At 39.3% G+C, this 24,724-nt stretch overlaps 1 protein-coding gene across 1 annotated transcript in view; it reads left to right on the top strand.

Annotated features, from left to right (window-relative positions):
• Positions 1-24,724, top strand: part of NFATC3 (nuclear factor of activated T cells 3) — a 137,920-nt gene that overhangs the window by 36,625 nt on the left and 76,571 nt on the right. Inside the window, 2 exon segments of the mRNA XM_081217752.1 lie at positions 8,443-9,577; positions 11,494-11,656. Coding sequence (XP_081073878.1) covers positions 8,443-9,577; positions 11,494-11,656 — 1,298 coding nt within the window.

Genomic DNA, 24,724 nt, shown 5'->3' with positions numbered 1-24,724 from the left:
GGTGACATTTAGGAAAAAGATGAAATAGCACTCCCCCAAATTTTGCATGCAAATCTCTGCAATGCTTTAAGACATCATTCTGATATAGAATGTTTCTTCATCTACAGTTTACTTGGGGGAAGGATGTGGATTTCAGCATTATTCAACAAAAAATGGCATTGGTACAATACTTACATTTTAATGAAACTATATCTTCCAAGGGTGACTTTCTTCCCTTCTCCCCCACCCTTTTTTCCCCCCTCAAAGGGTTGAAGTTTAATAAATTGATAATTTTTGCTACTTTATCAAGTACATTTCTTTTTCTTTTTCTTTTTTTTTTTGCGGTACGTGGGCCTCTCACTGTTGTGGCCTCTCCCGTTGTGGAGCACAGGCTCCGGACACGCAGGCTCAGCGGCCATGGCTCACGGGCCTAGCCACTCCGCAGCATGTGGGATCTTCCCTGACCGGGGCACGAACCTGTGTTCCCTGCATCGGCAGGCGGACTCTCAACCACTGCGCCACCAGGGAAGCCCATCAAGTACATTTCTTTTTTTAAAAAATGAATGAATTAATTTTGGGCTGCGTTGGGTCTTCATTGCTGCGTGTGGGCTTTTCTCTAGTTGCAGCGAGTGGGGGCTATCCTTCGTTGCAGTGCATGGGCTTCTCATTGCGGTGGCTTCTCCTGTTGTGGAGCACAGGCCCTAGGCGCGGGCTTCAGTAGTTGTGGTTCGCAGGCTCTAGAGCTCAGGCTTAGTAGTTGTGGTGCACTGGCTTAGTTGCTCTGCAACATGTGGGATCTTCCCAGACCAGGGCTCAAACCCGTGTCCCCTGCGTTGGCAGGCAGAGTCTTAACCACTGCACCACCAGGGAAGTTCCTATCAAGTACATTTCTAAGTAAAATTGGATTTTTTTTTTTAACTTCAAAAGTATGGTGGTGAAGAATTCAATGACAGTTTGTATAGTTGGGTGCTGCTGTCTTGCTTTGAACCAAGGTGCCAGCATTTTTTTATATTTTTGTTTTTTTAATTTTAGTAAACTATACATAGCATAAAATCTACCATCTTACCCACTTATAAGTGTATAGTTTAGTGGAATTAAGTATAGTCCCATTTTTGTGCACCTGCAGGGGTGAGTTTTTTAATCTGCCATTTTAAACTTTTTTTATATATATAAATTTATTTTATTTTATTTTTTATTTATTTATTTTTGGCTCTGTTGGGTCTTTGTTGCTGTGCGCGGGCTTTCTCTAGTTGTGGCGAGCAGGGGTTACTCCTTGTTGCAGTGTACGGGCTTCTCATTGCAGTGGCTTCTCTTGTTGCAGGGCACAGGCTCTATGTGCACGGGCTTCAGTAGTTGTAGCATGTGGGCCTCAGTAGTTGTGGTTCACAGGCTCTAGAGCACAGGCTCAGTAGTTGTGGCGCACGGGCTTAGTTGCTCCGTGGCATGTGGGATCTTCCCGGACCAGGGCTCAAATCCATGTCCCCTGCATTGGCAGGCGGATTCTTAACCACTGCATCACCAAGGAAGTCCCCATTTTAAACTCTTGATCCAAAAAATGAAACCCTCCTGTTCTGGTCAATCCCAGATTTACTATATATTTCTGAATGAAATTATCCTCAAATATAATAGAGATCATGCATTTCCTTTATAAAACTTTGATGGTTTATATTATCCTTAGAATAAAATTTTTTTTTTTCTTTTCTTTTCCTTGCGGTACGCGGGCCTCTCACTGCCGTGGCCTCCCCCACTGCGGAGCACAGGCTCCGGACGCGCAGGCTCAGCGGCCATGGCTCACGGGCCCAGCCGCTCCGCGGCATGTGAGATCTTCCCGGACCGGGGCACGAACCCCGTATTCCCTGCATCGGCAGGCGGACTCTCAACCACTGCGCCACCAGGGAAGCCCCTTTAGAATAAAATTTAAACTCCTTACAATGATCCTTCTAGGTTTTTGCTTCTTTCAGTTTTCCCCCTTCAGTTGTTAGCTGTTGCCATAGTTGGCCTTTCGCTTCCTCAAAGAAGCCAAGGTCTTGTCTGACTCAGTGTTTGCTTATACTGTCCCCCTGCGTTGGAGCTCTTATACCCATGCCTCTCCACCCCCACCTCCCTTTTCTTTCTTTCTTTTTTTTTTTTTTTTTTTTGCAGTACGCGGGCCTCTCACTGCTGTGGCCTCTCCCGTTGCGGAGCACAGGCTCTGGATGCGCAGGCTCAGCGGCCATGGCTCATGGGCCCAGCCGCTCCGTGGCATGTGGGATCCTCCCGGACCGGGGCACGAACCTGTGTCCCCTGCATCGGCAGGCGGACTCTCAACCACTTCGCCACCAGGGAAGCCCCCTTTTCTTTGCTTGCTGGTTTCTATGCTACCTTCTCAGAAAGGCCATCCGTGTACTCTTTTTAAAATAGTTTCCTTCTTTAGTCTCTTTCCCACCACTTAGTAATACTTACAATTATTTTTTTTTAAATATTAGGCTTAGGAATCCTGTTTTTATTTTATTTTATTTTATTTATTTATTTATGGCTGTGTTAGGTCTTCATTTCTGTGCGAGGGCTTTCTCTAGTTGCGGCAAGTGGGGGCCACTCCTCATCGCAGTGCGCGGGCCTCTCACCATCGCGGCCTCTCTCGTTGCGGAGCACAGGCTCCAGACGCGCAGGCTCAGTAATTGTGGCTCACGGGGCCAGCTGCTCCGCGGCATGTGGGATCCTCCCAGACCAGGGCTCGAACCCATGTCCCCTGCATTGGCAGGCAGACTCTCAACCACTGCACCACCAGGGAAGCCCTATACTTATAATTTTTAATTTTTGTCGATCTCCTCTGAGACTGTACACTTCATGAGGGCAAGGACCATGCATGTCTTATTTATACCTAGCATCTAGAACAATTCCTAGAAAATACTAATCACATTATAAATAGTTGTTGAATGAATGAACACTTTCTTCACTTGGATTCTGGTATGCCACACTTTTGGTTCTTCCATTTCACTGACTGTCTCTTCTTCTTATCCATTCTTTTTTTGTCTCCCTGTCGCTGAAGTTTGGAATCCTCTATGCCTCAGTTGCCTGCTTTCTTCTTCTTTTTTTTAATAGATCTTTATTGGAGTATAATTGCTTCACAATACTGTATTAGTTCCTGTTGTACACCAAAGTGAATCAGCCATATGCATACATATATCCCCTCCCTCTTTTTTTTTTTTTTTTTTTTTTGCAGTACGCAGGCCTCTCACTGTTGTGGCCTCTCCCTTTGCGGAGCACAGGCTTCGGACGCGCAGGCTCAGCGACCATGGTTCACGGGCCTAACCGCTCCGTGGCATGTGGGATCTTCCTGGACCGGGGCACGAACCCGCGTCCCCTGCATCGGGAGGCAGACTCTCAACCACTGCGCCACCGGGGAAGCCCTATCCCCCCCTCTTGAGCCTCCCTCCCATCCTCCCTATCCCATCCCTCTAGGTCATCGCAAAGCACCGAGCTGATCTCCCTGTGGCCTGCTTTCTTCTATATCTATCTCTATCTAAACTCACTCCCTAGTCATCTCTTGTGGTCTTATGGCTTCAAATATTATCTATACATTCATAAGACTCCCAAATTTACATGGCCAGGCTGAGACTTTTTTTTTTTTAGGCCGCGCCATGCGGCATGCAGGATCTCAGCTCCCAGCCAGGGATCGAACCCGTGCCTCCTGCATTGGGAGTGTGGAGTCTTAACCACTGGACTGCTAGGAAAGTCCCCAGGCTGAGACTTTTTAATGTCACTATCTACTTGATATCTCTACTTGGAAAGTTTATTGGAATCTCACATTTAATATGTACAAAGTAAAGTTTTTTATTTCATATCTCTCAACTCTTTCTCATTTTCTCCTTCATTTCAGTAATTAGAAGTACTGTTCTTGTAGTAGTTCAGGCCCAAAACCTTGGTGTCATCTTTGAGTCCCCTCTTTCTCCCATTTAATTCATCAGCGAGTTCTGACAGCTCTACTGTAATAAAAAAAAAACTCACTTCTTAATGTTTCCTCTACTTGTACAACCCACCACCTCCTGGGTCCTTATGCTCCATTATTTTGCACCTGGCTTATAACAATAGTTTCTTAAATGTATATCAGATTATATATATCAGATCATGACACTCCTTTGCTTACACCCCTCCAGTGGTTTCTCATCTCGTAATAAAAACCAGTCATTCTACTGGTTTGTGAGGCCTTACTTGAGTAGCCAGTGCTCCCCCCCACCAAGCCCTTATCATTTTATCTCCTCACTCTATTCCCACTGGCCTTCTTGCTTTTTCTCATAAACTCCAAAAATACTCCGTTCTCAGGCCTTTTGCACTCACTATTTCCTATGCCCACAATATTCTTCCCCTAGATCTCTGTATAGCTCATTCCTCATATCCTTTTGGTATCTCCTCAAACATTGGAGAAAGAGCCCTTTTCTGACCTATCTAAAGTAACTTCCCCTCTTCCCTACTCCATTCTCCTTATTCTATTTTATTTTTCCTTATAGCAAATATCACCACCTGACATTTTACTAGAATTTAAATTCTAAGAGGATGGGGACTTCACTCGTATGTAAAGCTTACTCATGTTTTCAGTGTCTACAACATGCCTGCTATATAGTAGCTACTCAAAAAATATTTATTAAATGAATGATCACATTGCTTCTGGTTTTAGGGCAAAATACACATATATGGTTGAAAAGTGAATAGGACAAAGTTAGCACCTGCGAAATGGCAAAATGGGAATACAGAAAGAAACTGGTTAATGACTTTGTTGAACTGAAGAAATAACACCTACACTGGAGATGTTCTACCTTTGGACCTGGTGTTATTGTTGGATGAAAAATACTGCCCCTCCCCCTCAGCTACTTTGGGTTCAGTTTTCTGTTCTTTGCAGCCTACAAACATATTTCATACAGAACCATTTTAGTCCTAAATTACACTAAATTTTAAAATAACATCTTGGTTGAAGAAACTGTCTTATGTCCCTCCAGTGTTGCAAATTAAAACAAGTCTTCTGAAACAAATGTCTCTATGTAGTAGGAGTGCTAAAAATGTGTGTGCCCTGTCATCTAGTAACTCTGCCCTTAATTTGTCCTTGAAGACTACTTCAAAAGAAGATAAAAAGCTATAGGTATAGAGATGTTCAATGCTACATTATTTATAAGAGTAAAATGTAGGAAATAACTGTGATCATTCATTGACTTTTGACATTTTATATGGCCTTGAAAATTGTTTAGAAACTTTATAAAGCCCAATATAATATGAAAAAATTGAAAGACCAAGTTGTATGTTAAATAGGCAAAACAAATCTAGGATGTTAGAAGTCAGTATAGTGGTTACTTTTGTGGGAGAGGTAATAACTTGGAAGGGAGCCAAAGGGGGACTTCTGAGATTTTTTTTTTGAAGTATAGTTGATTTACAGTGTTGTATTAGTTTCTGGTGTACAGCAAAGGGATTCAGGTATTTATGTATGTGTGTGTACATATATATATATATATATATATATATATATATATTCTTTTTCAGATTCTTTTCCATTATAGTTTATTACAGGATATTGAATATAACTTCCTGTGCCATACAGTAGGACCTTGTTGTTTATCTACTTTTTATATAGTAGTTTGTACCTCCTCCCGTGTTCTTTTTTTAAAGGGAGCTATTACAGGGTGTGTATGTTTGTGACAGTTTACCCAAACGATATACTTACGATATGTGTACTTTTGTGTATGTACCTTATCCTTTAATAAAAGGTTTTTTAAAAAACCCAGAACTGTTATGGTCACAACTGTATAACATATATACCCATGTAGACCAGGACATGCATGAACATGTTACATGTGAGGTGATAGCACTTGTTTACAATTTCTCTGATGATTTTCTCACAGTCAGAGAAGAAACAAATTGTTTATCTTTTAATCGTGAAAAATATACGTATTAATGTTCATGATATATTTATTACAGCTTTATTGAGATATAATTTACATACCGTACAACTCACCCATTTAGAGTTTACAATTTAGTGGTTTTTAGTTTATTCACGGAATAGTGCAACCATTACCACAGTCACCGTTACAACATTTTCATCACCCCAGAAAGAAACCCAATACCCATTAGCAGTCACTCCCCATTTTCCCCCAAACCTCTTCATTTTGTTGTTTATTTATTTATTTTTAAAATAAATTTACTTATTTATGTATTTTTGGCTGTGTTGGGTCTTCCTTGTTGCCCACGGGCTTTCTACTCTTCATTGTGGTGCATGGGCTTCTCATTGCGATGGCTTCTCTTGTTGCGGAGCACTGGCTCTAGGCGTGCGGGCTTCAGTAGTTGCAGCACGCAGGCTTGGTAGTTGTGGCTCACGGGCTTGGTTGCTCCGCGGCATGTGGGATTTTCCCGGACCAGGGCTCGAATCTGTGTCCCCTGCATTGGCAGGCAGATTCTTAACCACTGTGCCACCAGTGAAGTCCTTGTTGTTTATTTTTAATAGCTTTTCCCTTCAGCTTTTTTATTTTTTTCAATAAATTTATTCATTTGTTTTTATTTTTGGCTGTCTTGGGGTCTTCGTTGCTGCATGTGGGCTTTCTCTAGTTGCAGTGAGCGGGAGCTACTCTTCGTTGCAGTACGCGGGCTTCTCATTGCGGTGGTTTCTCTTGTGGAGCACCGGCTCCAGGCAGGCAGGCTTCAGTAGTTGCAGCATGCGGGCTCAGTAGTTGTGGCTCGTGGGCTCTCTAGAGTGCAGGCTCAGTAGCTGTGGTGCACAGGCTTAGTTGCTCCGTGGCATGTGGGATCTTCCCGGACCAGGGCTTGAACCCATGTCCCCTGCACTGGCAGGTGGATTCCACTACGCCACCAGGGAAGCCCCCTTCAGCTTTTTATCTAAGTCACAGATGGGTTTTCTTCTTTGGTGTTCTGATTTCCTTCTTCTCTTGATTCAGTAAGTGGGGTGAGAGAGTGGAGTGAGTGGTATACTTAGAAAGGTGTTTCAATTTATTAGGAAATATTTCAGAATTAAAAAAAATAAGATATGTATTGGGTTCTTGCTAAATATTAGTCATTGTATTAGGTTGCTTGCCTTAAAATGGTCCTGTGCATTTCAGGTAATACTCTACTCACAGCCTTCCAGTTTTATAGAAAAAAGTGCCTCAGAAAACTGAGGTTCAAGCAGGTTAAGTAACTTGTCCATGTTCACACAGTGGTGGAAAGGCAGAGCCAGGGTTTAAACCTAGGGAGTTTTGTTTTGTTGTTTTAATATATGTAAGAACTCTTTACTGAGTATATTCACTAACCACAGAACATCTTAAAAGCTCCAAAATCTAGGACTTATGGAGGCAGTTAAATTATAGGATGCTGGCTAATGACAACACCAAGAGTCTAAAGACATGTGTTTGTTATTTTCCACTGGTACTTATGTAATTAAATATGATCTACTTGAGTACTTTTGAGAAGAGGCTACAGATTTGTGCTTCTCTTTGTTGTATCTATGAACAGTTTTGTCTTTGGTTTCCCAGTGATGATCTCTTTGGAAAAAATGAACGTGTTCAACCAGTACCTTGTATGAGGGGTTAGTACTACTTCTGCCTCTGTGAAAATGGAAAATAATCGTTCCTTCCAAAAAGTGAAGTTGCAAAAAACACCCTTATTGCTGCAGGTGCTCTCAGTAGGTAATTTGGCAGGACTTGTTTAGTGTTAAATACTCTAGCAAGGGGTACATTTTAAAAGTTCTGCCTTTATGAGGATTACTTTAACAATTAATCAATAGTTAAAAGCCCTGTTGAGTTATTTTCTATTTGAGGTAAAGGATCCAGTGGGGTCATGTGTCTTTTGTAACCTGGTTTGCCATGACCAAAGATATGAATTCTTGATGGTGTGACTGTGAAGGGAAGAACTCTTTCTGTTCATCATAAACATTTCCTGAATTTCATTGCAAGGAAACTGAGGCCTTGGAGAGGTCAAAATATGTGACTAAGCTCACAACTAATGGCAGAGGTAGGCTAGTGTCTAGGTCTCCTGAATTTCAGTCTGTAATACTTTGCATTAATAAACTAGTGTGTATACTTATAATTAAAAACCTTTCAAAGACTGCTTTATCCTTTACTCCATTTTAACCTGCAGACCCCAGATGAGGCTGAATTTATATGATCATATCATTACATAATTCTGTGAATATGTTTTAGAATTATGGATATGGTTATTTCTTTTATAAAAGCATTTATTTTTTTCAGATTCTTATTTTAGAAAATACAGAAATACAGAAAAAGAAAAAATTAAATATGTGATAATTATATATATCTGCAGAAATAATCAGATACATTAAAACACACACACACACCACTCTTCAGTGGAGCTAATGTACATTTTATGTCCCACTTTCTTCCTCTCAAGATTATTATTATTTACGTTCTCATCTAGTAATTATACATCTAAGATTTCTAATTTCTTGTTTTGTTAATTTTTTTCTTTTTTGCTCCCCCCCAACCCCCATAGATCTTGAGCCAGATGATTGTGCATCCATTTACATCTTTAATGTAGATCCACCTCCATCTACTTTAAACTCACCACTTTGCTTACCACATCATGGATTACCGTCTCACTCTTCTGTTTTGTCACCATCGTTTCAGCTCCAAGGTCACAAAAACTATGAAGGAACTTGTGAAATTCCTGAATCTAAATACAGCCCATTAGGTGGTCCCAAACCCTTTGAGTGCCCAAGTATTCAAATTACATCCATCTCTCCTAACTGTCATCAAGAAATTGATGCTCATGAAGATGACCTACACATAAATGACCCAGAAAGGGAATATTTGGAAAGGCCTTCTAGAGATCATCTCTATCTTCCTCTTGAGCCATCCTACCGGGAGTCTTCCCTTAGTCCTAGTCCTGCCAGCAGTATCTCTTCTAGGAGCTGGTTCTCAGATGCGTCTTCTTGTGAATCTCTTTCACATATTTATGATGATGTGGATTCGGAGTTGAATGAAGCTGCTGCCCGATTTACTCTCGGATCCCCTCTGACTTCTCCTGGTGGCTCCCCAGGAGGCTGCCATGGAGAAGAGTCCTGGAATCAACAGTATGGACTTGGACACTCCTTGTCACCTAGGCAGTCTCCTTGCCACTCTCCTAGATCTAGTGTCACTGATGAGAATTGGCTGAGCCCCAGGCCAGCCTCAGGACCCTCATCAAGGCCTACTTCCCCTTGTGGGAAACGGCGGCACTCTAGTGCTGAGGTTTGTTATGCTGGGTCCCTTTCGCCTCATCACTCACCTGTTCCTTCTCCTGGTCACTCCCCCAGGGGAAGTGTAACAGAAGATACCTGGCTCAATGCTTCTGTCCAGGGTGGATCAGGCCTTGGCCCTGCACTTTTTCCATTTCAGTACTGTGTAGAGACTGATATTCCTCTGAAAACAAGGAAGACTTCTGAAGATCAAGCTACCGTACTACCAGGAAAATTAGAGCTCTGTTCAGATGACCAAGGGAATCTTTCACCATCCCGGGAAACTTCAATAGATGATGGCCTTGGATCTCAGTATCCTTTAAAGAAAGATTCATCTGGTGACCAATTTCTTTCAGTTCCTTCACCCTTTACCTGGAGCAAACCAAAGCCTGGTCACACCCCTATATTTCGGTGAGTTGATGGAAATAGATGATGGTCATTTTTCATGTTTATGTGTTATTGGTGGCATGTAACTACATTATCTATATAGAATTATTTGACTGTTTTTCTTCCTCCTCCTTTTTTTTTTTCTTCAGTTTCTTCCAGACAAAGTCCACATTTATTTTCCTTTTAGTCTTAAAAGTGTCTTTAGATAGGCTAAAGTTATAATTTTTAAAGTGTATAATGAGTTGTAGATAATAACAAATTAATTACATTTAAGAATCCCTAGAAGGAATTTTCTTATCCACAAAAGCTTCTTGTAAAAGATTGATTATAGTATGAATTAAATTACTAATAAAACCACTTGGGAATAGGCTTTTTATATTTTTAAGAACAAGTGAAATTTGCTTTTTATATTTGTAGCAAGTGTTCTTTTCCATAATTTTTTTTTGTCTTTTGACTTTATAAGTTTGTGATTTTTTTGTTGTTGTAGAGGAATTTTTAAATTTTATATATTCAAGTTTGTCTTTTCCTTCACGGCTTTTGGATTTTATGTTATATTTGAAAGCATACCCCACTCTAAAGTAACTACAAATAAAAAAATCTAACTTTCATAAGTTTCTAACAAATTTTTATGTATAATTTTTTTTTTTTTTTTTTTGCGGTACGCGGGCCTCTCACTGCCGTGGCCTCTCCCGCTGCAGAGCACAGGCTCCGGACATGCAGGCTCAGCATCCATGGCTCACGGGCCCAGCCGCTCCGCAGCATGCGGGATCCTCCCGGACCGGGGCACAAACCCGCGTCCCCTGCATTGGCAGGCGGACTCCCAACCACTGCGCCACCAGGGAAGCCCCTATGTATAATTTTTATAATATATGTATGTAACATATGTAGAATATGTATATATATATATATATATATATATATATATATGTATATATATTTTTTGAATCTTGAGTCCGGCTAAGGACTGGAGTAAAGACTATTGTAATGACTTTATTTTCTAAATGGCTTATCAGTTACCACAATGCCATTTATAGAATCAATCTAGTCTATAATTGATTAGAAAAGACAACTTACAATGTATTAAATCCCCACACGGAGTTGGGTCTGTTTACTTTTTTAAAAAATGGTTTTTTGTTGGTATGAATGTTTATTTCTGGATCTAGATCTTTAGAAAAATATAATATGGAATTATGGTATTGAAGATTCCTTTGAGCCCATCACTTTGCATCTGAAGATTATCTTAATCTTTTTAGGGGTTTGCTTGAACAAGTGCAGAAACTCGCTGAGAGTTGATGAAGTTGAGTTGTTGCTTCAGACTAATAAAAATTAATACCTTTGAGCTTCAGAGTAGCTGGTAAAGCTAGGCTGAGGACATTCAAGGAAGTAATGAAATGATTTAGGAATTTACTGTAGGCATGATAGCATTTCAAAGGTAGAAGAGACCTTTAAAGTCCCATTTCACCAATCATTAAGAAGATATTACTTTCTAATACAGATCATTCTAGGTTTTGGTCCATTAATATTTGACCTGTGGACATAGAAGTTGTTTCTTTTCTAATGCCATATTTTCAATGCTAATATATCTAAATGAACCTCTCCCTTTTAAGCTGTTTAAATTATTTTGATTGTTTTTGTAATTATATACACATACTTGAGAAAGTTACAGTTTTATGAAATGTTAGAATTTATCCTTTTAAAAATATATATATGAAACTAAAAAGTAGATAAAATTGATTTTATTCTTCAGGTTAAAGAATTATTTCTTAAACACCCACCATATCCAGTGTTATAACTTATTAAGTGAAGTTTTATTTTTTTTATTTTATTTTTTGAATACTTTGCTTCAATGATCATGGGAAGAAATGTTGGTGCAAGTAATTTGAATCATTGCTTGACAATACTAGTGTGGTGAAATGCATCTTTGTGTGTTTTGTTTATAGCACGTCTTCATTACCTCCACTAGACTGGCCTTTACCAACTCATTTTGGACAATATGAACTGAAAATAGAAGTGCAACCTAAAACTCATCATCGAGCCCATTATGAAACTGAAGGTAGCCGAGGAGCAGTGAAAGCATCTACTGGGGGACATCCTGTTGTGAAGGTATGAGATTTTGGGGGTGTTTCTGCAGATACTATACATCTGTTAATGATACAGTTTATTCAGTCAGGTACTGCTGAGCCCGAAGAGAGAAAATTTTAAAACCTAGAAAGCTTACATTGAGATTTTGTGTCCTTGTTGATATAGCAGCACTTCCGCATTGAGGTTTTTTTTTTTTTGCTAGGCTAAAAGATATTCTTCCTGGACTGCCTCTCCAGCTGGTGAAACTCTGGGGAAAGATTATAATGGTCAAATAGTTGTTTTTCTGATTTAAAAAAGAAAAAAATTGTGTTATGTTTATAAGTACAATACATGCTTGTTTAAAGTCCAAATAATACAGAAAAGTAGAAAGAATAAAGCAATAAAATACCTAAAATCTAAACCCCTCAGAAATAAGCAGTTGTTAACTTTGATTAACATTCCAGATAATTCTCTATGTGTATGTTTAGTGGAAGACTAGATGGATGGCTAGAAAAATGCATGGATTTTTTTTAAGAATAGGATTATGTTGAACATCTTTGTAATTAAATTAATTTTTATTTGAATTTATTAGAAGAAAATAAAACTAAAGTGAAATTATTATAATTTTATAATATTCAAGTATATAAAATATAATATGTAAGTTTTGACTTATAAGAATTGAATATTAATTTTCATTTTACTTGAATGAAACATTTAAAAAATGAAACAGAAATAAAACTATATGGGGGCTTCCCTGGTGGCGCAGTGGTTGAGAGTCTGCCTGCCAACGCAGGGGACATGGGTTCGCGCCCCGGTCTGGGAAGATCCCACATGCCACGGAGCGACTGGGCCCATGAGCCATGTCCGCTGAGCCTGCGTGTCCGGAGCCTGTGCTCCGCAACGGGAGAGGCCACAACAGTGAGAGGCCCGCGTACCGCAAAAAAAAAAAAAAAAAAAAAAAACCCAAAACAAAAAAACTATGAACTACTGAATCTTAGATATTGTTCTTCACTCTAAGAGGTCCTAAAAGATCTTTCTAAGGTCAAAGAGATTAAATAAATTATTGAAAGATTGAATTTTTATTTTAGATTTAGATGGTATAAATTGCTCCCTTCTCTGAAAATGAGGTAATTGTCTCTCTTAAACTTCTTTCCCCTGCACTACCCTCTACCTCCTGAATTTTGTTGCTTATAGTATTCTTCCTTTTAGATCTATAGACATCTCCCTGCCTCATGTCCCACCACTCCTGTTATTTAGCTTAGTCCTATATATATTGATAGTTGGATTCAATGATTACTACTAATTCTTTTTTATTTTTTTCTTTTTCAAGTGTTTTTGTTTGTTTAAGGAGGACTTTGGATTCTATATTCCTTGCATTCTTTCACGATTGAGAATGTTTATTTGTTGCCTTTATATACTCAAACATCAGAATGGCTATGTATAATAATCTTGATACTCATTTTTTCTCTCAGTACTTGTCTTATGGCATTGTGTATTGTAGTGGAGAAATTAATTATATCTGAAGTAAATTTGAACTAATACAGTTTATAGGCTATCATTTCCTATACCAGCCATGCTTTGTGATTTATTGTCATTATCTAAACATGTTTTACAGTTCTTGACAAACAAACCTTTACATTTTAGGTGGGTTTTAAAATGACTTGTAGCAAGAAATGTCAGTTCTAGAAAAAGAGATCAGATTTGTGGTTACCAGAGGCAGGAGGTTGGTGGGAGGGACTGGATGAGGGTAGTCAAAAGGTACAAACTTCCATTTATAAGATAAATAAGTTGGGCTTCCCTGGTGGCGCAGTGGTTGAGAGTCCGCCTGCCAATGCAGGGGACACGGGTTCGTGCCCCGGTTCGGGAAGATCCCACATGCCGCAGAGCGGCTGGGCCCGTGAGCCATGGCCACTGAGCCTGGGCGTCTGGAGCCTGTGCTCCGCAGCAGGAGAGTCCACAACAGTGAGAGGCCCGCGTACCGCAAAAAACAAAACAAAACAAAACAAAACAAAAAAAAGATAAATAAGTAGTGGGGATGTAATGTACAGCATGGTGAATGTAGCTAACACTGTTGTACATTTGAAAGTTGCTAAGAGAGTAGTTCTCATCACAAGAAAACCCCCTCCCCCATATAACTGTATGAAGTCATGGATGTTAATTAAATTTATCATGGTAATCAGTTTGCAATATGTGTAAATCAAGTAATTATGCTGTATACCTTAAATTTACAGTGCTGTATGTCAATTATAGCTCAATAAAACTGAAAGAAAGAAACGGTCAGGAAAACTCAACATAGGAATTTTACCCTTTGTTATCAGAGTTACAGTTTGCTCTTAATGACAGCTTAATTTAGGAGAAGGTTTCTTTGCTTCATTTCTTGTATCTTTTTTTCTTTTCTTTTTCAAAAATTTTTAAAATTTATTTTTATATGTTTATTATTTTTTTATTTTATTTTATTTGTTTACTTCTGGCTGCGTTGTGTCTTAGTTGTAGCATGCGGGATCTTCGTTGAGGCATGCAGGATCATTTGTTGCAGCATGTGGGCTCTTCATGGCTTCTCTAGCTGTGGCATGCGGGTTTTCTCTTCTCTAGTTGTGACGCTCAGGCTGCAGGGCGCTTCAGCTCTGTAGTTGTGGCGCGCGGGTTCCAGAGCTCGTGGGCCCTGTAGTTTGCCACATGCGGGCTCTAGTTGAGGCGTGCGAGCTCAGTAGTTGTGGCACGCAGGTTTAGTTGCCCCATGACATGTGGAATCTTAGTTCCCTGACCAGGGATCGAACCAGAGTCTCCTGCATTGTAAGGTGGATTCTTTACCCCTGGACCACCAGAGAAGCCCCCCCCCACCTTTGTTTATAAATGGCTGCACCAAGCAGCTTGTGAGGTCTTAGTTCCCGGACCAGGGATTGAACCCAGGCTCTGGGAGTGAAAGCACAGAGTCCTAACCACTGGACTGCCAGGGAATTCCCCATTTCTTGTATCTTTGCCTTTTGAAAGAAGTTATTTACAAGTGTTACATGAACAAAATCTTTTGGGAGTACAAGTGATTTGTTTCCATAGTATTCCTTTAATTAAAAACTGATTCCCTGGGCCTCCCTGGTGGCGCAGTGGTTGAGAGTCCGCCTGCCGATGCAGGGGATACGGGTTCGTGCCCCGGTCTGGGAGGATCCCATATGCCGCGGAGCGGCTGGGCCCGTGAGCCATGGCCGCTGGGCCTGCGCGTCCGGAGCCTGTGCTCCGCAACGGGAGAGGCCACAGCAGTGAGAGGCCCACATACCGCAAAAAGAAAAAAAAAAAAAAAAAAAAAAAAAAAAAAAAAAAAAAACTGATTCCCTGCCAAAAAAAAGTGGGGCTGGGGCGGGGGAATTCCCTGGCAGCCTGGTGGTTAGGACTCGGTGCTTCCACTGCCAGGGCTCCCTGCTTAAGGGGAGACTAACGCTTTGAATATTATCAATGTTTTATATTCTCCTTGTGAGTGACTTATTATTATTATTATTTTTAAATTTGAGGATCTTTAAATTTATTTACTTATTTATTTTTGGCTGTGTTGGGTCTTCGTTTCTGTGCGAGGGCTTTCTCCAGTTGTGGCAAGCGGGGGCCGCTCCTCATCGAGGTGTGCGGGCCTCTCACTGTCGCGGCCTGTCCTGTTGCGGAGCACAGGCTCCAGACACGCAGGCTCAGTAGTTGTGGCTCACGGGCTTAGTCACTCCACGGCATGCGGGATCCTCCCAGACCAGGGCCCGAACCCATGTCCCCCACATTGGCAGGCAGATTCTCAATCACTGCGCCACCAGGGAAGCCCTATTTTTTTTTCTAACTTGTTTCTTTAGAAATTATATCATTCATTATATTTGAAATTATTTACTTAACCAGAGTATGTCTGGAGGTTGATGTTTCTTTTTCAGTCTTCCCCACTACCTATGATGCTCCCTTTCAAATTGAGATTCTTCCTTCCTGCAAGAAAAATTTTCTACTTTATGTATCTATATATTTCCTGTTCCATATGTTTTGTCTTTACTTCAGAGGCTCCAGTTACTATTCAGATGTTGACTTCTTTGTCTGTCCTCCATATCTATGTTCTTTTCTCGGGATACTTTAATGTCTTTTTTTTTTTTTTCAGTAAATCTATTTATTTATTTATTTTTGGCTGCATTGGGTCTTCATTGCTGCCCGTGGGCTTTCTCTAGTTGCGGCAAGTGGGGGCTGCTCTTCGTTGTGGTGCGCAGGCTTCTTATTGGCTTCTCTTCTTGTGGAGCATGGGCTCTATGCATGTGGGCTTCTGTAGTTGTGGCTTGCGGGCTCTAGAGCACAGGCTCAGTAGTTGTGGCCCACAGGCTTAGTTGCTCCACGGCATGTGGGATCTTCCCAGACCAGGGCTCGAACCCGTGTCCCCTGCATTGGCAGGCAGATTCTTAACCACTGAGCCACCAGGGAAGCCCCCTGCGATTGTGTTTTGTGTTTTGAATTTTAAATTGGTTCCTTGGCTCCACTTTCCACTCATTTGATATTTTATCATTATATTTGGTCTCATGATTTATTGAACTTATATTCTTGAATCTTTTAGTGTGGAGCATTCACCAGCAGTCAATTTCTGGGTTCTGTTTCCTGTGTGTGTATGTTGAGGGGAGGTTTTGTTTTCATTTTTGTTGTATTTTCAACTGTCTTTTGCATAATTTCTTACTTTTTTCCTTAAATAAAAACAAAAACAAACCATGTATATTATGGTTGCCTAATTGCCTTGTGTTTTCCTCCCATTTTGTTTGAGAGCTTTGGTCTATAACCTGAGGCAATTGGGGTAAAGAGGTAGAGAATTAGTTTAGGATAGGCCTTGTTGGGTTTGGCTCAAGAAAGTGAACAATATCATGTATGTGGCCCACTCCCAGTATTTTAGTATGTATCATATTTTCATGAGCTTTGCTTGTTCCTCTTGTACAACGCAGAGTTCTGGAAGATGTAAGCACTCCTGACCTTTTTTGCCTCTGCCAAAAGCCCTGGAGCAGAATGTAGGATCTTTTCTTTGAGAGTTTTTCCTTGACTTGCCTCAGAGTTGCCTACTTAGAACTTTGGTCTACTTTGCTACAAATTAGTTAGCATTCTCTGCTATTTTATTTCCGCACTTTATTACTTTTATTCCATTAATTTACTCTTTAATTTTATTTGCTCACTTTTCCTATTACCATTCCTGGTGAGTGAAGGTATGGATTGGTTAGCAGCTCTGCCACACTGCATCAGAGTCTTCTGTTTCACAGTCCTCACCACCCCCTTGCCCTTTTGAAGTTTATAGCTCAAAGGTGTTCTTTGTTTGGTTATTACAGGTAGATTTTTGGCTGTTTCCTACCCCCCACACATATACATTTTGTTTATTTTGTTAGGTATTAGGGGAAGAAGATTGTGATACTACTTCATTTCATTGTCTTTATCCAGAAGTTCTTTTTCTTTTTCTAATATCAAGAGGAAAATAAGCATTATATGATGAGAGCAGGTCATGCCAAATTGAAAATGAAACATTCCTGATTGTACATACTCTACCACACTTGCAGAACTCTGTGCGTTGTATGGAACACTCTATTTGTGCATGCCCACTTCTGAGGCCACATTTTTTCCACCAGCAGAGGTGGCCCCTCTCCAGGAACTAAGAAGAATATTTGTAAGATTTCTACACTATTCTGAGAATTTTTTTTTATAATTTTTAAATTTTATTTTATTTTTTTATACAGCAGGTCCTTGTTAGTCATCAATTTTATACACATCAGTGTATACATGTCAATCCCAATCGCCCAATTCATCACACCACCACCACCACCACCCCGCCACTTCCCTCCTTGGTGTCCATACGTTTGTTCTCTACATCTGTGTCTCAATTTCGGCCCCACAAACTGGTTCATCTGTACCATTTTTCTAGGTTCCACATACATGCGTTAATATACAATATTTGTTTTTCTCATTCTGACTTACTTCACTCTGTATGACAGTCTCTAGATCCATCCACGTCTCTACAAATGACCCAATTTCGTTCCTTTTTATGGCTGAGTAATATTCCATTGTATATATGTAACACATCTGCTTTATCCATTTCTCTGTTGATGGGCATTTAGGTTGCTTCCATGTCCTGGCTATTGTAAATAGTGCTGCAATGAACGTTGGGGTGCATGCATCTTTTTGAATTATGGTTTTCTCTGGGTATATGCCCAGTAGTGGGATTCCTGGGTCATATGGTAATTCTATTTTTAGTTTTTTAAGGAACCTCCATACTGTTCTCCATAGTGGCTGTATCAATTTACATTCCCACCAACAGTGCAAGAGGGTTCCCTTTTCTCCACACCCTCTCCAGCATTTGTTGTTTGTAGATTTTCTGATGATGCCCATTCTAACTGGTGTGAGGAGATAGCTCATTGTAGTTTTGATTTGCATTTCTCTAATAATCAGTGATATTGAGCAGCTTTTCATGTGCTTCTTGGCCATCTGTATGTCTTCTTTGGAGAAATGTCTATTTAGGTCTTCTGCCTGTTTTTGGATTGGGTTGTTTGTTTTTTGAATATTGAGCTTCACGAGCTGTTTATATATTTTGGAAATTAATCCTTTGTCCATTGATTCGTTTGCAAATATTTTCTCCCATTCTGAGGGTTGTCTTTTCGTCTTGTTTATAGTTTCCTTTGCTGTGCAAAAGCTTTGAAGTTTCATTAGGTTCCATTTGCTTATTTTTGTTTTTATTTCCATTACTCTAGGAGGTGGATCAAAAAAGATCTTGCTGTGATTTATATCAAAGAGTGTTCTTCCTATGTTTTCCTCTAAGAGTTTTATAGTGTCCGGTCTTACATTTAGGTCTCGAATCCATTTTGAGTTTATTTTTGTTTATGGTGTTAGGGAGTGTTCTAATTTCATTCTTTTACATGTAGCTGTCCAGTTTTCCCAGCACCACTTATTGAAGAGACTGTCTTTTTTCCATTATATATCCTTGCCTCCTTTGTCATAGATGAGTTGACCATAAGTGCGTGGATTTATCTCTAGACTTTCTATCTTGTTCCATTGATCTATGTTTCTGTTTTTGTGCCAGTACCCTATTGTCTTGATTACTGTAGCTTTGTAGTATAGTCTGAAGTCAGGGAGTCTTATTCCTCCTGCTCTGTTTTTTTCCCTCAAGATTGCTTTGGCTATTCGGGGTCTTTTGTGTCTCCATACAAATTTTAAGATTTTTTGTTCTAGTTCCATAAAAAATGCCGTTGGTAATTTGATAGGGATTGCATTGAATCTGTAGATTGCTTTGGGTAGTATAGTCATTTTCACAATATTGATTCTTCGAATCCAAGAACCTGGTATATATCTCTCCATCTGTTGGTATCATCTTTAATTTCTTTCATCAGTGTCTTATAGTTTTCTACATACAGGTCTTTTGTCTCCCTAGGTAGGTTTATTCCTAGGTATTTTATTCTTTTTGTTGCAATGGTAAATGGAGTGTTTCCTTAATTTCTCTTTCAAATTTTTCATCATTAGTGTATAAGAATGCAAGAGATTTCTGTGCATTAATTTTGTATCCTGCAACTTTACCAAATTTATTGATTAGCTCTAGTAGTTTTCTGCTGGCATCTTTAGGATTCTCTATGTATAGTATCATGTCATCTGCAAACAGTGACAGTTTTACTTCTTCTTTTCCAATTTGTATTCCTTTTATTTCTTTTTCTTCTCTGATTGCCATGGCTAGGACTTCCAAAACTATGCTGAATAATAGTGGTGAGAGTGGACATCCTTGTCTTGTTCCTGATCTTAGAGGAAGTGCTTTCAGTTTGTCACCATTGAGAATGATGTTTGCTGTGGGTTTGTCATATATGGCCTTTATTATGTTGAGGTAAGTTCCCTCTGTGCCCACTTCCTGGAGAGTTTTTATCATAAATGGGTGTTGAATTTTGTCAAAAGCTTTTTCTGCATCTATTGAGATGATCATATGGTTTTTATTCTTCAGTTTGTTAATATGGTATATCGCATTGATAGATTTACGTATATTGAAGAATCCTTGCATCCCTGGGATAAATCCCACTTAATCATGGTGTATAATCCTTTTAATGTGTTGTTGGATTCTGTTTGCTGGTGTTTTGTTGAGGATTTTTGCATCTATATTCATCAGTGATATTGGTCTGTAATTTTCTTTTTTTGTAGTATCTTTGTCTGGTTTTGGTATGAGGGTGATGGTGGCCTCATAGAATGAGTTTGGGAGTGTTCCTTCCTCTGCAATTCTTTGGAAGAGTTTGAGAAGGATGGGTGTTAGCTCTTCTCTAAATGTTTGATAGAATTCACCTGTGAGGCCATCTGGTCCTGGACTTCTGTTTGTTGGAAGATTTTTCATCACAGTTTCAATTTCATTACTTGTGATTGGTTTGTTCATATTTTCTATTTCTTCCTGGTTCAGTCTTAGAAGGTTATACCTTTCTAAGAATTTGTCCATTTCTTCCAGGTTGTCCATTTTATTGGCATAGAGTTGCTTGTAGTAGTCTCTTAGGATGGTTTGTATTTCTGCGGTGTCCATTGAAACTTCTCCTTTTTCATTTCTAATTTTATTGATTTGAGTCCTCTCCCTCTTTTTCTTGATGAGTCTGGCTAACGGTTTATCGATTTTGTTTATCTACCCAAAGAACCAGCTTGTAGTTTTATTGATCTTTGCTCTTGTTTTCTTTGTTTCTATTTCATTTATTTCTGCTCTGATCTTTATGATTTCTTTCCTTCTGCTAACTTTGGGTTTTGTTTGTTCTTCTTTCTCTAGTTCCTTTAGGTGTAAGTTTAGATTGCTTATTTGAGATTTTTCTTGTTTCTTGAGGTAGGCTTGTATAGCTATAAACTTCCCTCTTAGAAGTGCTTTTGCTGCATCCCATAGGTTTTGGATCATCGTGTTTTCATTGTCATTTGTCTCTAGGTATTTTTTGATTTCCTCTTTGATTTCTTCAGTGATCTCTTGGTTATTTAGTAACATATTGTTTAGCCTCCATGTGTTTGTGTTTTTTATGTTTTTTTCCCTGTCATTCATTTCTAATCTCATAGCGTCGTGGTCAGAAAAGATGCTTGATATGATTTCAGTTTCCTTAAATTTACTGACGCTTGATATGTGACCCAAGGTGTGATCTATCCTGGAGCATGTGCCGTGTGCACCTGAGGAGAAAGTGTAATCTGCTGTTTCTGGATGGAATGTCCTATAAATATCAATGAAATCTATCTGGTCTATTGTGTCATTTAAAGCTTCTGTTTCCTTATTTATTTTCATTTTGGATGATCTGTCCATTGGTGTAAGTGAGGTGTTAAAGTGTTACTGTCGATTTCCTTTTTTTTTTTTTTTTTTTTTTGATTTCCTCTTTCATAGCTGTTAGCAGTTGCCTTATTTATTGAGGTGTTCCTATGTTGGGTGCATATATATTTATAATTGTTATATCTTCTTCTTGGATTGATCCCTTGATCATTATGTAGTGTCCTTCCTTGTCTCTTGTAACATTCTTTATTTTAAAGTCTGTTTTATCTGATATGAGTATTGCTACTCCGGCTTTCTTTTGATTTCCATTTGCATGGAATATCTTTTTCCATCCCTTCACTTTCAGTCTGAATGTGTCCCTAGATCTGAAGTGGGTCTCTTGTAGACAGCATATAGATGGGTCTTGTTTTTGTATCCATTCAGCAAGCCTGTGTCTTTTGGTTGGAGCATTTAATCCATTCACGTTTAAGGTAATATCGATATGTATGTTCCTCTGACCATTTTCTTAATTATTTTGGGTTTGTTTTTGTAGGTCCTTTTCTTCTCTTGTGTTTCCCACTTAGAGAAGTTCCTTCAGCATTTGTTTAGAGCTGGTTTGGTGGTGCTGAGTTCTGTTATCTTTTGCTTGTCTGTAAAGCTTTTGATTTCTCCATCGAATCTGAATGAGATCCTTGCTGGGTAGAGTAATCTTGGTTGTAGGTTTTTCCCTTTCATCACTTTAAGTATATCATGCCAGTCCCTTCTGGTTTGTAGAGTTTCTGCTGAGAAATCAGCTGTTAACCTTATGGGAGTTCCCTTATATGTTATTTGTCATTTTTCCCTTGCTGTTTTTAATAATTTTTCTTTGTCTTTAATTTTTGCCAATTTGATTACTATGTGTCTTGGCATGTTTCTCACTGGGTTTATCCTGTATGGGACTCTGTGCTTCCTGGACTTGGGTGGCTCTTTTCTTTCCCATGTTAGGGAAGTTTTTGACTATAATCTCTTCAGATATTTTCTCTGGTCCCTTCTCTTTCTCTTCTCCTTCTGGGACCCCTATAATGCGAATGTTGTTGCGTTTAATGTTGTCCCAGAGGTCTCTTAGGCTGTCTTCATTTCTTTTCATTCTTTTTTCTTCATTGTGTTCCTTGGCAGTGAATTCCACCATTCCATCTTTCAGGTCACTTATCTGTTCTTCTGCCTCAGTTATTCTGCTATTGATTCCTTCTAGTGTAGTTTTCATTTCAGTTATTGTATTGTTCATCTCTGTTTTTTTGTTCTTTAATTCTTCTAGGTCTTTGTTAAACATTTCTTGCATCTTCTCGATCTTTGCCTCCATTCTTTTTTCGAGGTCCTGGATCATCTTCACTATCATTATTCTGAATTCTTTTTCTGGAAGGTTGCCTATCTCCACTTCATTTAGTTGTTTTTCTTGGGTTTTATCTTGTTCCTTCATCTGGGACATAGCCCTCTGCCTTTTCATCTTGTCTATCTTTCTGTGAATGTGGTTTTTGTTCCACAGGCTGCAGGATTGTAGTTCTTGCTTCTGCTGTCTGCCCTCTGGTGGATGAGGCTATCTAAGAGGCTTGTGCAAGTTTCCTGATGGTAGGGACTGGATGTTCTGTGAATTTTTTAATACTCAGAAAGAGAAAGAGGATGGCACCAATTGCCATTCCAGACCAGTCTGACCATTACACATAAGAGTGGTGTGCTTGGTTCTCAAGCCTGGGAAAAATGCCTTGATTTTGTTCTGTATGTGCAGACTTTTAAAAAATGTTTCATTGCTGTATGGGAAAGCATCATTAAAGTACACAAATCTTAACATGTATAGCTCAATGAATTTTTCATACACACACAGACACATGCACACACACACACACACAGGTAAAACTACAAACAGGTTAAGATACAGAATTTTTAAGCACCCCTGAAGACTCCCTTGTGCCCTTCCCAGTTTATATCTTCTAACCAAAGGTAACTGTGCTTCTGACCATTTATTATCATTGATTAGTTTTTTAATTCATGAATTGCTAATAAATGGACTCATACAAAATGTTCAGCTTTCTGTCTAGCTTCATTTATTCAACACATGAGCATGAAATTCATCCAGTTTGGGTTTTTTTGTAGTTTAAAAAAAATTGCTGTATAATATTCCATCGTATTTATTTGCTACAATTTCTTTATCTGTCATTCTGTTCATTGACACTTGGTTTGTGTCCACTTGGTTTGAAATATTATGAGTAAAGCTGCTGTATGCTTTTTTCACACATATCTTTTGATCGACGAAGCATTCACATTTTTTTGGTATATGTTTATATGTCTCAGAGTGGAATTGCTGGTTTTTCAAAGGAGCTGTACCAGTTTTTACTCCTGACCAGCCATATGTGAAAGTTCCAGTTACTCTACATCCTCACCAATAATACCAGCACTTGGTTCTTGTCTTTTAATTTTAACCATTCTGACAGGGATGTGGAGGTATCACACTGGTTTTAAATTGTTGTTTATTGTTGAACATCTTTTCATATGTTTATCAGACATTTGGCTGTCCTTTTTTGTGAAGTGTCTGTTCACATCTCTTGACCAATTTTTAAATTGTCTCTTTTTCTTAATGATTTGTAGGAGTTTTTAATATTTGGATATAAGTCCTTTGTCAGCTATATGTATGGCAAATGACATTTCTTTTCCTAGTCTGTTGCTTGCTTTTTTTTTTTTTTTTTTTGCTGTATGTGGGCCTCTCACTGTTGTGGCCTCTCCCGCCGCGGAGCACAGGCTCCGGACGCGCAGGCTCAACGGCCATGGCTCACGGGCCCAACCGCTCCGCGGCACGCGGGATCCTCCCAGACCGGGGCACGAACCCGTGTCCCCCGCATCGGCAGGCGGACTCTCAACCACTGCGCCACCAGGGAAGCCCTGTTGCTTGCTTTTTCACTTTCTTAATTGTTTCTTTTGATAAATGGAAGTTTTTAATTTTAATGAAGTCCAAATTATCAGTCTTCTTTTCCATGGAAGGTGCTTTCATACCTTTTCAAGAATCTTTGCTTACTCCAAGATTATGAAGATAATTTCCTGTGTTTTATTCTGGAAGCTTTATTGCTTTACCTTTTACATATAGGTCTGTGATCTATCTCAAATTAATTTTTGTATATGAATTAAAGGTAAAGATTAAGGTACTTTTTTTTTCTTATGGATAGAAGTTGATCCAGTACCATTATTGAAAAGCCCATTATTTTTCTACTCTACGACATTGGTGCCTTTGTCATAAATCAGGTGACCAACCATATATCTGTGGCTCTCTTTCCTAACTCTTCATTCTGTGCCGTTGGACTATTTGTTCTATCTTAGTACCATTACTACATTGCATTAATTATAATTTCTTTATAGTAAATCTTGATATTTGATAGTGTGGCTCTTTTTTAAGGATTGTATTGGTTATTCTAGGCCCTTTGCATTTCTGTATGAATTTTAGAGTCAGCTTGTCAATCTCTACCCAGCACACCCCCAAAATTAAAAAAAAAAAAAAAACCTGCTGGGATTTTGATTAAGATTACTCAGCACTTTCACTGCAGAGGGCCCGGGTTCAATCCCTGGTCAAGGAACTAAGATCCCACGAGCCTCACGGCGGTGCCCCCCCCCCAAAAAAAAAGATTACCTAAGAGTTCTGTAGTTTAAATCATACATTTAGGTCTTTTCTCCCTTTGAGTTAATTTTTATATATGGTGTTAGGTAAGGGTCCAGTTTTATTCTTTTGCATGTAGTTGTCCAGTTTTCTCAGCATCATTTGTTGAAAAGACTCTCCTTTCCTCATTGAATAGTCTTAACATAGTTGTTAAAAATCATCCCTGGCGGTCCAGTGGTTAGGACTCAGCACTTTCACTGCCAGGGCCCAGGTTCAATCCCTGATCAGGGAA

Source organism: Mesoplodon bidens (assembly GCF_964165515.1).
Source record: "Mesoplodon bidens genome assembly, chromosome: 18".
NCBI classification, from domain to species: domain Eukaryota; kingdom Metazoa; phylum Chordata; class Mammalia; order Artiodactyla; family Ziphiidae; genus Mesoplodon; species Mesoplodon bidens.
The sequence above is the reverse complement of the archived record's forward strand: the minus strand, read 5'-3'. Positions and strand labels throughout refer to the sequence as shown.